The following is a 13,945-nucleotide window of genomic DNA, read 5'->3' on the forward strand; positions in this document are numbered from 1 at the left end:
CAATAATTAATGGATAACATGGCAGAAATTGGCCCAAAACACTTAAGGCAACAGACTACTCACCAAGGCCCCACAGTTCTCACCAAACATCCATCCACCAAAGATACTTCTAACAGCAAACACTCTAAGATACTTTGACATGCCCATCCTCAACATGCTACTATGGACTACCTTCAAGATCATTAATTGGAGTTTCACCATCTTGTGTTCCCTCTTAGCTGCCTCATACTATAAATATATTTCTCCAAGATCACTTGGTAAAACCTTCAGAGGTTAACAGGTACAACACTCTACAGCACAGTCTCACTCACACAAGAATTATTCCTTAACACAGTAAAGACAGGTCAAATCCTTCCACTTCTAAATAACTCATGTTAGATTCTGGCAGCCTGTAAAACCATTGACCTATCACTCACTTAACTGCAATCCACACAATCCACCAATTAATCAATGCAATACAACTACACAAACAATTTCTGAATGCCAGAGGCGTTGCTGGGGGGGCGGGCTGCGGGGGATATGGCCCCAAGTCTTTTGGTTGTAGCCCCAGATAGAAGCTCAGGAGCTACAACTAAAAGACTAGCTAGCACAAGTCTCGACAGCCCTGACATTAGTGTAGCCCCTGATCCTTTCCAGACCTAGCAACACCCCTGCTGAATACAAACTTCAAATACAAGTCAGGTTCACACCAAAGATGCAGCAGCAACACAATATTCCTGTCAATCATGAGTGCCTCTACATTTTGTTTTAAAGAGTTATTTGCCTAATTGTTATCCTCAATCGCTGGGCCTCCTCCACCATTGAATATCACACTTCTCGACATCTTTTTATGCATTTATGTGTTTTGATAAGTCAGTATTGAGTTGATTCTACTCCTTCTTTGTCAACTGGTAATTGCTCATCCATATGGGAACCTAACTGCAGCACCACACCCTCAGGATCCACAATGTCCTCTCATCAATTTCAATCGCTATAGGAAACCACTTGGTCACATTGTCAACATACAACAATATACACACAATAGTCAAGTATACCTGAAGATTTCGTATGTAAAAGGCATCCAAAAGCCAGATCACTGCCAATCACTAATTCAGCTTTGTAAGGCAACCAGACCTATTGAATTATTTTTGCATGTATACAAATGCACACAGCCATGTGCATCTAGCTTCTGGACTTGTCCTTGTAAATGTGTTGGATGCTCTTGCACCCATAATATGTGGTTTTATAAATTGCTCACTGGTGGAATGGATGCAGGGAATGCAGGCTCAGGTATGCAAGTGTGGTAGCCATACTTTGTGACTGGTTCAGCGAAAACCTTATGAATTAGAATATTGTCATGGTTTTTTAACTAAAAAACATGGCACCTGTGTGCAGTGCATTCTGGGTGCTCCCAGAGCCATAATGGACATTTTTCTTCAGGCCTCAGTGAAATCTGCACATTTTCTTCAGGCTTCAGTAAAAGCTGGATTTTGATGTGAACCTGTAATATGATTTGTATTATTTGTTTGCAACTGACATTCCACTGCCAAACATGTTTTCTTGCTCCTGCATGCCCTCACAGTCTGTTTTGAAGAAGGTGCCAGATGGTGCCTGATAACGTTGTAGAGCCGAATAAATGTTCTGCTGTTTTTTTGCGCTTGCATGAGAAAGGGAAAAGTTTGCCTCTTGAGTTTGTTATGGGTCACTCCGGCTGAGAGACCATGGGAACTGGCAACAGGTAGACTTTGAAAGCCAGACAAGTGGTTGGGCAGAAAGCCTCTGTGGAAGGGTGGATGCACTGCTTCAATTTCCGTTGTCATGAGAATCTCTCTGCCTACCTGTTTTTGGGGCTTTTAAGTGCAGTTCTGGTGAGATGAGGATTTGTTTGGCTGTGGCTTACAAAGTGAAGTATTTTTAAACTCTTTACATTCCTTATATGTGTAGTAATCATTTATTCATTACTTTACTTTACTTTAATAACTTATATAGTGCAGCCACAGAACCGGGGGCTTAAGGACACTGAACAGACTGGACACCGACAAACATTCAACTTAGTAACATGAAAAGAGAGATGTCAGAGGTGATAGTGGATCACTGAGGGAAATCTCATTAGTTATACAGGATGGTCTTCAGTCCCTTCCTGAAAACCGTGATGAAGGTCTCTTCTCTCAAACTAAGAGGTAGTCCATTCTATAATGCTGGAGCAGCAGTGTAGAAAGCTCAGATTTTCACCTGAGTCAACCTACATACAGGATTTTTTAATTGAGAGCAATTGTTGGATCTTAGATTATGTTTACTGGCTTTTAGTACTAATTCATCTTTGAGATCTGCAGGTGCTGTGTTTTTTAAGTATCTCAGATTCAGCTTCCAGATCTGACTCCCAATCTCTCCAGGGCCTCCAATTCTCCAGCCGGGACAAGCAGTGACACAACGTGTGTTCAGCGAGTCTCCAACAGAACTTTCTGTTCTCTGCGGTGAGCCTCCATCCAGCTCTTGTTTCCTCTATCAGAAAGCACAGTCCATCTTCCTTTTTTATCTTTGTCTTAGGCCCTGGATGACTGTACAGCGTATGTTGGTTCCATGGCAGGCGTTTGACGCCTGGCCAGCTCTTCTTCGTCTTAGTGATTTAGTCAACTCCACTTGGGTAGGACTCACTCTTCTTCAGCCAAGTATGGTCTATATGGACTGGGTCCTCCACACTGCAAAGGTACATAGATGTGTGGGGAGCCTGAGAGGAAAGAGGGGACAAAGATGGGGAATCTGTATACTGTGTTGTCCCAGGATAGTCATCACTGGTAACATGGAGCGTTTCCATCCCCATGAGATCCACCCAATGTTAACCACCACCATGGAAGGGGATCCCCCATGGGAGCAGTGACGATACCCTGTGATTCATCACAATACATAGATATACATTATGCTATATTGTATTTGTATCGCGCTTATACACAAGTGTTTCATTATGCATTTGTTTGTTAACATTTCTACTTTATGAGAGAATAGTAGTTAAAAGGAATTAAAAAGTTTTCAAAAGTTGGTGCTGGCTTTCAACATTTGTCTTAAAAACAGACGGAATTCATCCAATGAATTAATATATCAAAACTCAATTAGCCAACTCTGGAGGGAATTGACAGAAAACAGAAAATTGTACAAACATTTAATTTAATTAATACAAACAATATATATTGCATAAGAAAATATTTTACGATATTTCATAGCCAAGGTTAGCCAGAACCTTTTTGGAGTTCATTAATCTGCATTGCCTGCAGTTGCAAGACACTTAGAAACTATACACATCTTGTCCGAACAAGTCATTGATTTACAAACTTGCAATGAGTTTGTCAAGGTCCGAATCCCACAATTCCTCAAAAATGTCACTCCTCTTGATACTGGCACTCCTCTTGATACAGAGCATCATATGGGGATGAAAAAAAACTGAAAAAGCTGCACAGACTCTCATCATGCTTTGCAAAGGCGGCACGGGTCTGATGTGCCTTGCTTTTACTGTTCAGTAATGTGGTTTAAATTGCTATTTGGGAGAATTTAACATAGCCTCAAACGACTGAGACAAATATTTCTGCTTGCTTAACTCGACAGGATTCAATATTGGAGCAAGTTGGGTTATCCCTATAGGATGATAGGCCAATTGGCCTAAACATATCTTTTACATGGGAAAAGCATGCATGGTAAAGAGCTATTTCCTTTGTGGACACTATTTCTTGCAGAGCACATCTATTGTCAGTAGTACAATGATTTAAAGGCTGCAAAATACACTATGCCTGTCCATCCTAATTCAAGGTGCATAAATACGTTTGATGCTGTTGAAGAGAACCTCTTAACCTATTTAAGCAATGTGTTGTCTCTCTTACAAATAGCCTTTTCATCTTGTTTTTTGACATCACAATACTGCATAATTTAAAACAACCCATCCATCTTTAAAGACTGTCCTAGCACCATTTATACATATAGTATCCACACCATCCTACAGAAGCTTTGTCTCTAATTAATAGCTCATTCCATCTTTGCATATGTGTAAACTAAATTCCCTTCAGATGAAATGTTATACCAAAATAGTCCTAATAAGGCACTGCTTCCAAAGTCAAAGCATTTAGACAAACACTTATCATTGATCATTTACATATTTGTTCCTGAACACCATCCCTTTTGGTATTCTGAAAATTGAGCACCAACCTTGTATTATTAAAAAAGTTCCATATACCTGATTCAAGACACTGATAATCTTTGGAACTAGAATGGCGTCATCAACAAACACTAAACTACATATAGATACCCGGTTCAGAGAAGGAGTGCCTACTTTCATTATTGTGAGCTTTGTGGAGACACTGTCAATATATGGGCAAAGTAAAAAAAAATAAAGGCAAAAACACACCCTTGCATTACTCCCTTTTCTTACATTACAGGAATGAGCTTTCTCCTCACTTAAACCCCATATTATATGCTGTTATTTGCATTCAAAGTTACAATGCATCTTAAAAGAAAGTCCAGTATGTTCATGTCCAACAAGCTTTCCAGTATTTGATTTCTCAGGACAGCATTGAAAGCATTTTTAAGTCAACACCCCATATACAAATTATATTTCTTTGAAATATGCTACTTTAATTTTTAGGTGTACTCTGATGTTTAGATCAACTGTACCTATCTTTTTTTAAGAAGTCTTTTACAAGTTGTTGCCTTTGACATATTGTACTTTTTTTAAAGTAGCACCAACAGTTCTTATCTGGTGCTTGTTTTAGCTAGTTGAACACAATGTCATTATATTGATGTTAGCTTTAGGGATCTAATTTAAAAAGTTGTTTGATAGATTGCAGTTTAGGATAAAATTAACAGGTTTTCCTTGATGTCATAGAGATAAAAAGACAGTCTCAATGTTGTTGTTTTTTTTTTGTTTAGGTTTAGGTAAATGTGGTTCTTAATATTCAGAGTTGAGGTGACAATTCTGATTTTGTGAACCCTTCTAACTAATAATCAATTGGATTAGGACCAACACATGCTGCATCTAGAAATAAGGTAAGTGACAGAAATCTAAGTGCAGTGTCACTTGCTTCCCAGCCATTAAGGAGGTCAGATCATTGGTCTGGTTTCAGATCCCTCCCCATGTTATACGGAATATGGACAAATCTAACGACATATAGCAGACTTTCAGATTAAATCAATAGCTCTAGCAACTGTGGGATTGACTTAATTTGGGGCAGTACCTCGTTCATTTCTTCATGCATGCCAATTAGGTTATCTATAGAGTTCTCCTTGCAGATGGTCAAACATCCTTACTCCCCACTGTCTAGTTCACATTACATGTTGATACATGCCATGCAACTGTCTACATACCCAGCAATCCACCGTGAACCAAATTGTTGTGTATTGTTTCACCAGGAGCAGATGCAAACCTCCCAAAATTATTTTAGATAATACAAACACTAGACATTGAAAAATGCATGAGATGAAAGATGCACTTTCTCAACATGTGCATAGCAAAATTATTTAACATGTGCACCAATGCTGAAAATTGAGTGAATGCTTTGATAACACAGAATGACGCAAACAGATTGTGTCTGTATCAGTATATTTAGGTTTGTTCTAGAGCAAAAGTGACTCAGACCACTTTTGTGCTAGGTTTACTTCATACAATAAATGCTTGCTACATTTCTTTTCACATTATGTAGCAAAACTATTAAGTAAAAGTCTGCTTAATTTTGTCCACCCAAGTGAAATATGTTTAGATAATACGGATTGCGGATAAACCTATGGGCTGCATTCTGTATTATATAATCTGAAAAATTGGTGATACATTTATATGCTTCTCTTTTTGGACAAGGGCAACATTTTGATTATCTAGCCCATGCTGAGCTACTTTTGAGAAATCCAAATTCTCAAAAGTTCAGGCTCCAACTATTTCCTTTTAGCCAGTGTGGCACAGGTTCGAATCCCAGCAGGGGTCATTTAGACATTCATCCTTCCGACGTTTAGACATTAAATAGGTTTAAATTGGGGCATGACTGATTATTGGTGTAATTTAAAGTGGGGAGCAAAACACAAAAAAACAAACTCTTATTATGTTTCTATTAGTAGTGCACCACTCAACCAAACTTAGTGAATGTAAAAAGCAAAGGGCATCTCTCACCCCAGTTGTGTCAAGTTGATTGACCCTTATAGACTTTGCCCCCTCTTATAATGCATATTGATTACCTGCTTTATTATTTGCAGGCTTTCTATATTAAACTATTTTGTATTCCATTCTGCTCTCCTTCTCATCCCTTCTGTAGCCCTTGATTATTGTGCAATTATGATAGTAATTAAACATGAAATAAAATGTAGCAAACATGCATTTTTGTGTCATGAAGTAAGCATTGGATCTTTTCTTTCATACAATTCAGAATGCAGCAAACAGGTGTATCTCCAATTACAGTGCCATAACCTAAAAAGGCAAACATTTGTATGCATTTTTAAATTGCTGTCATATATTGGTAACCTCTATTCATAAATGGTGCTCTTGCATTTTTTTATGCTGTTATTTGCAATTATTTAACCCCTTAAGTGCCAAGGACGAGTATGCTCATCCTTTTTGCATAGACCTGCATATTACCCTGGCAGTTTGGCCTTGTTGTAACCTTAGGATCATATTTAGGATTGGAGGCCATGAATGATGTGCTTTTTGGTGGTAAATGTTCATCTCAAACACGTGCTTGAGCATACAGGACTATATTACCGGAACAAAATCTTAACTCAAATTGTAAATATCGCAAAGGTTTAAAGTATGATTGATGAACAACCATGTCAGGGGTCTGCTACCTGTGGCTTTCAAAATGCTCTGGATTATAATGACCCTGACCCAGCATTCCCCTTGCAGAAAACAGCACACACCACCTCTCTTTCAAGAGCATTTGCACCGTGTTGATGATTTGTTTACAAAAAAAGTAAAAGTAAACGTAAGAGTAAAAGTTCACCCCAACTATAGGACCCACTCCCTAGTCCACAACGCTTCTCTCTGTTGCATCTCAGAGTAATATGCCATAATAGAAGATTGACAATTATTCTAGCGAGTCGACAATCTCTATCCACTGTGACCAGTTTTCAAAGTCTTGAAAAGAAGTAGTGAAACTATGTTCCCTGCTAGCCTGCACCCACTCCCCAAAAACCCCATCACCAGGCCCCCTCCCACATTAAACACCAACCCCCAAACACATACAGCTGCTGTTTAAGGAAATGTTCAGTGTAGTGCACTTAAAGTGCAAGTTTCAACTTCTTCCTACACTTTTATGTTAAAACGAAACCATTCCGGAAAGCTTTTTAAAAAAAAAAAGGTATGGGAACAGTCAAACTTAACTGAAAAAAGTAGAGGAGAACCGCTCCCTCTCACTTTGACCACTGACTGTAATATATGAATCTTTCAGTGTATGTCAAACACAACAGAGAGTATAACTTTTTTTTAATGTCTAATGTATTTTCTCCGGTTTGCAGTGATTATATTGAGAGAAAAAAAAACAAATGAAATAATACTGATAACACAACGAAAAATATATATATGCGGGTAGGGGTAAGGGTTTAAGGGTTTGGGGTGTAGTACAGTTTGGGGTTAAAAGAGTGGAGAAATAGGGGGCTTTGGAAGTGGGTGCTCCAAAGTAAAAAGAAATGATATTTTTCTGTATTATTTTTGATTCATTGTAATCAAATGTAACCTTTTTTTATAGTGTTTAAAATGGTATCTTTGCACATTTTTTGGTGTACTAACACTTCCGGATCGCTATTATTGCTTCTGCCCTTATTGAATTATGTATAATTTGTTTTTAGTAAAAATTGAAAAAATAGAATTAATACAATGTCTTTTCATCAGATATCAAAGTTTTTAGAGCAGCCATTGGTTTACTCCTACACGTGGAGACTGTGACTCTCACTGTGTCTCAGCGCAAGAGATAGGGGTAGTCTGTTTTTCTTTCCTTTTATTTGTATGTGTAGCAGGATCTTCCCGTTCTAAAACAGGCCCCCGTCATCAAAAGAGTGGGAAGCACCCTCAGAGTGTTCATCATGATCTGTTTACATCAAAGAAAACATCATTTCCTTAAGTTAGATGCATCTCAAGTCACAATGGTGCACAGTCGTTCAACATAATGCCGTTTTGTCATCCCGTTCTGTGACTGGGAGGCAGCATAAGCAGGGCGTTCCTTACCACACTGGACTATGTCCATCCTGTGCAACGGAATGGTGTGTCCTTCTAGGCTCATGCAGGTCAGGTCTTGGTTGTCCAGATGCGAGTCGCGCTTCTCCTGCCCAATCTGTATCCACCGAATGTCACAGCTGCAGTTGAAGTGGTTCTTGTCTATAATCCTGCAAGATTGGAGAGACAGAAGCGGAGAACTTGAATGTTTTGAAAGAAAGGCACACATGCACGTTCCTAACCCCCCAACTAGGAATTGATTCCCCAACTGGGCATTGATTGAAAGAATGACACATTTGTATAAGATTGTGGGTTGTTTGTCTTGCTGTGAGGGGGGAAGAGTGCAAAGAAACCAATTTTCCCCTTGTAGTGCGTTTCTCATGTCTTGATGTGGGGATGGCGCTCTGGCAGTGTGGCCTCTTTACCATTTTGGAATGTGGCAGCACAATGCAAACCCACACATATGTCTTTGTATTGTTATGTAAACCTGTCATGTATCTTACAGTGATTGAAACCATTATCTTTACCATTACCAGCAATTCCCACTCTTACCGCCGCTTGTAATCTGCCAGTAATTCCAGCAGAGTAGGTGGTGGTAACGGTATTATCGTTTGATAGTATCCGCCAGATTTACCAGGAATACAAACAAACCTGTAATGAGGCCGAATGTCTTTTATGAATAAATACCACCAGAAACGGTGATACTCTGCTGTGACAGGCACCTTCTCAGTAAAGAACCAGGGAAGTTGGGAGAGCATGGCAGTGGACCATGTCCTGCCTGAAAATATGCTGCCCTCAGGTAAATTCAAGCCGGCAAGGAAAGGTAAGGTGTGGGAAAACTGAGGGATGGGCATGAGTGGTGGCAAAGGCAAGAGTAAGGGCTGCGATGCATGCACGTAAATCCCATTTACAAACACAGAAGCCCAAGTATCGCCGCCTCACTACATGTACAGGCCTTTCAACTAACTGCTTTAGTATACCCTACCATGCTTGTTAGCAACGTGGAGGGTGTGACCGCATGCTATCGGGCCATGACATGGCCACATCAACAGGGAAAATATGCATTACAAATTGAACAAATTCAACACGACTCTTATGAAATAACCCTGACTTAAGACCTTCCTTGAAGCTGCTTTGCATATTTAAGCCTCCAAAAGCATTTACCATTTCTGTAAATACTAAATAACATCCTGCATTGGCGGGAGGCACAGGTCGCCACCTATATCCCACAGGCATGATGATATTGCAGATGCTTGACTGTCCAATTTCCCATAAAGTGGCCCATTTAAGCCTGAACAATGTAGTTACACAAGGACTGCAAATCAGTCGTCTGCCTATGAGACCGGACATTTTCTAATTTGCAGCAGACACACATGCAGTATGTCTCTTGATGTCTCTTGGCAAATCTTCACAATACAGTTGTGGCTGACTATGACCATTGCCACCCAAAAACGTTCTTCAGAACGGGAATTGCGTGATCTGTAATTGCTCTCATCTTTCTGCTGATGCATGAAAATACACAGAGTCTTGGCATTTCATCTAAAACGACCAACAAGTTACCATTTTGATAATACATGCTTTTTGGAAAGAAACCTTTCCAGCATGACATAGCTTTGGTTGGTCCATTCAAAGTAGGGGTGTTGGAGAAGCTGGAAGTTCAAGAATTATCTGCTAGGGCTGTTATTACTAATTGTCTTCTATAGTTCAGGTATGTTAGAACATCACATTCTTTATCAAAGGGAGATGACAAATTTGCTTTGCAAACAGTGTTTATACAGTGAAAGCACAGGCAAGTGACTGTATCCAGTTGGTGTCCGTCATCTTGGCTTTTATTCGCTGTCCAGACAAATACATAGCCATCAATTGGAGTATGAAAACCAACCACTCCTTGTCTGTGCTATCTGTCACCCAGATAGATACTTGGTAACAGCTCGTTGAGATCCAGGGAGTACCTCAACATCACGGGAATACACTCCATTGGAGGAGTATATATCCAGAGCGATCTGGTGCATTGCCTTCACCATCAATTGAATACATCTTTTCTAATCAGCGCTATGATTGCCAATCGAGGCATATGCATGACACTATCCATATGAGATTTCGACAGAGCATGTGGGGCCATCTATTTAGTGACCCTTTCCTTGAGAAAGACTTAAGGTCGAAACACATGTTTGCTGTCTTTTTTGAAAGTGAACCCCAATACATTGAAAATATTGGACACAATTTATGTGAAACAATATGCTGTGGCGACAGCGAACTACTTGTACAATTCATTAACCGTTCGCATCTTCAAATCACTCTGCAGTGTTTTGCCAAAGCAGTCACCTTGTGGGTCAAAGGGTTGTGCACATGTTGAGGTCGAGGCTGCAAAAGTGAGAGTCTGGGGACTTCTCACTTGGATGGCTCAAAATGGAATGGTTGATACCTAATTCTGTTGTAATGGGAACATAACATTCATTGTGCCATCCCAAAAACCTTATGCACACTTCATGCATTCTCTTACACACACCTTCATATACACCAGATGATGATAATGTTCAGCCCACCCATGACGCACAAAGATATATGTTGGTAACTCTCCATTGCACTTATAACTGCTTAGGTTAGCCATTTTATTGCACATTGGGCATATGCAGGTATCCTTGATATTGCACCTAGTAGACTCCCTTGGATTGCGTTTATATATATTGGAAGACATGTAGTAAGACTATAAAAGTAACCTGTCTATTGTGCTTAGAGAATCCCATTATCCTAATTACTACGTTAGCATGTTTGTCCCGCCTAGATGATGTTCCAGGACAGCTAGTCTATTGCACTTGTTAGACTGTCCATAGTGCCAAGAAAAGTCTACGAATGAAGCTGGCTTTTTCTGCCCCACAGATGGATGACACAGTGACATCAAAGATTAGCTCCATCTGGGCTTAACATATATATAGAGGCACCACTTTGGTGGACATTAATTCTAGCTAGTATTGATAATAGAGTCTTCTGTAGAGTTAGTTGAGGGGGTGGGATCCAATGAAACATGATTGTGGGAGGGGGGGAATTATTGGTGGAAGGCAGCACATTTTACATGCCTTTTGTGGGCAGAAGGCGATGTCCAGAGAGCTTAGAGACCCACAAACAGTTTGCTGGTGTAGGAGAAGGTCAACACACTGATAAACCTACATGAATTTTGCTGGCACAAGATAATGCCAAAGCACTAAGCCACATTTTTGCATTTTGCTGGTATGGGAAAAAGAGCCTGTATGTATTTAGTATTCCTCCAAGAAGGCTGACTCATTTTGATCTCCATGTGTATGTTGTAGTTGTTGGAGAAGGCCAAATCACTTAGAACTCCACATGCATTTAGGAGGGAGAGCAGAAGGCCAAAGCACTGCGTACCTCAAGTTAATTTAATCTGCATGGGGAGGTTCAAAATGGTGTTTAGAACTCTGTTTGTAGGGAGCGAAAGAGATCACATAAATTGGCATTTCCTAATCTGCTCTAGTAAATACATTTGGTAAAGCATGGGATGAGGACTGCTGGCGGCATTCACCTGTTGGGCATGTTTTACAACTACAGTAAAAGCTGTTTGTGTTGCAGAAGTCAGGATAGTAAGAGGTTCTCTGTGCTGACAACACCAGTCTATTCATAGGCACAGATTCCTTCCTCTGTGAACTTGGTGCATTTACAAGAAATGTAAGTTTACATGTACTGTCTTTGCAAAGGGGAGAACAGAGGACATCAGCACAACAGAAAAGACTGCAATCGACAGAGGAGGATCAAAAGGGGATTACCAAATTTTGTCCACTTCCGATTCCCTTAGAATTTGCCCACCATGAGAAAACAATGTGCAAAATGCTATGCTTTGCACACTGGTTTAAAATGAGGAATCAAGCACCTCTACTTTAAACATAATAAATACATCGATCAAGAAATTGATGAAGACTAAGAGAGTACAGGCATTGATGAACACAGGCAATAGTTAGGTAGAATCATGGTGCACACTAAAAAAAACGCATCATGCATTGTTCGTGCTTCCCTGTAGAGTCCTTTCCCCAAATAAACTATCTACAAAAAACACAAGTTGTCTTACAACTTTGGAATCGGTTACATCAACACCATAGACTTTTCTTTCAACAGCACCAGATCCAATGGAAAATACACCAAGCACACCCCACAAAGGAAGTGACTTAAGAGCCCATTTCAGCCCTGCAAAAAATCAGATGTGTCACTTTTATTTGTTTATTGTGAAAGGCAATAGGCACAAACTGCCACCTGCCGTATATGCAAAAAATTGTCCGGATGGAAATTTGGGACCGATTTTGACACCACTTCTCTATGTGCCACATGTTATGGCATCATCCATATGCTTGGAAAAAGAAAAAAAAGGACAGGGCAACCTCCCACCCCTCAATTGAAAGTAATGTTCACATTTGCACTGTAAACTCATAACTTGCCTTGGGAGGATAGCTCAGGGGCAACGTGCTTGTCTTAGAAGCAAGACGACACGGAGCAACCCACTTTCGATCCCCGGGCCTACGCTTAGAGACCTCTGGGTGTGAAGTGCGTTATAAATAGCTAATTACAATTACAACAGAAAATCTTGCTGATTTACACATTTTCCCAAGGCCATCATTTTTGCCTGCAGACCTCATGGTACAGTAATCACATATTTCCCCTTCAATGCACCAGCAGAAAAACATATCACAAAGACACTAAAATATCAGTCTGTACAATGACTACCTTCCTGTGATGTTGTCAGTAGATTTATCTCCCTACGGGTCCCTAACTTTTTGTTTAGGCAATAATCTTCTGCATCACACTCATCAAAACTAGTGGTGGGTAGTGACTTGGTAAGTGGATCACCACAGGGCAGAGGTTATGAGCAAAGCATGGCACAGGCATGGTTTTGCCTATCTTCAGGGCAGCTAAAACGTTATTTCTTATGTTAGCTGCAACAAAGTCCACACAGGGAGTGAATGAATGTCACACAATCTCCAGAGACCTTTCAGTAGAGAGGGTTCCATGCTGGAGAATTTTATTAGGTGGCTGCTTTCCTGAGCTTTGCTGATGTGAGGTACATGAGATCTGTTGATGGGCATGAAAATGTGTTTCATGAACAATAGTCCACATGTTCACTGTTACGTGGACATTCTTACCCTCCCTGTGGTCCAGTGCTATTTTAGCATCTCACATGACATGATAACTGAGGTGTGGTACTGGAACATGTTTAAAGTAGTGGCAACTCCACATTTCTCAGCAAGTATTATTGCACCCGAAGAGCCAACTGAAGCAGTTTTCTACAAAGATGAGCCACTGCACACCATCTACAGGACATGGCAGGCCCATTGAGTACTTTGGGCATTTTAAATTACCTGGACCAAGTGACCACAGAGGACAGCTGCAGGCAACATCCAACCTGAATATTGGAGCTTTTGGAAGTGACTAGGACATGCCCCAGGCACAATGTCTACTGGGCATGGCCTACACCATGTACAGTGGGGTTATTGAGTTCCTTTGTCTCGTTGATGTGTTGGGGCATGGCAACAAAAACTCATGGAACTAATTAATAATGGTACTGTAAAATTCAAATCTGTCCTGTGCCATTTTGGATTTGTGGGAAATCTATTTTTAATATATACTGCCACAAAGTTTAATTTAATTTAAATGTACATTTTGTGGGGTTACTGTAATCACTCCTGGTTTATTTTGTAAAGAACCAAAACAGTAGGGAACACAATATATCCAAGGAATATCATGAAACAAGCTCTTTCTTTCAGTCCGTCCACCTGCTCCCAGTTCCATCTGGGA

General features: G+C 40.2%; 1 protein-coding gene across 4 annotated transcripts in view; it reads right to left on the reverse strand.

The window, feature by feature from the left end:
• The window catches only part of NTRK3 (neurotrophic receptor tyrosine kinase 3), a 1,833,633-nt gene that overhangs the window by 1,049,468 nt on the left and 770,220 nt on the right, over positions 1-13,945 (reverse strand). For all 4 annotated transcript variants that reach the window (XM_069624286.1, XM_069624285.1, XM_069624287.1 and 1 more), the window contains exon 5: positions 8,162-8,319. In XM_069624286.1, the coding sequence (XP_069480387.1) occupies positions 8,162-8,319 (158 nt within the window). The remainder of the gene's footprint in view (positions 1-8,161; positions 8,320-13,945) is intronic.

Source organism: Ambystoma mexicanum, chromosome 11 (assembly GCF_040938575.1).
Source record: "Ambystoma mexicanum isolate Mex_15411 chromosome 11, UKY_AmexF1_1, whole genome shotgun sequence".
Lineage (NCBI taxonomy): Eukaryota > Metazoa > Chordata > Amphibia > Caudata > Ambystomatidae > Ambystoma > Ambystoma mexicanum.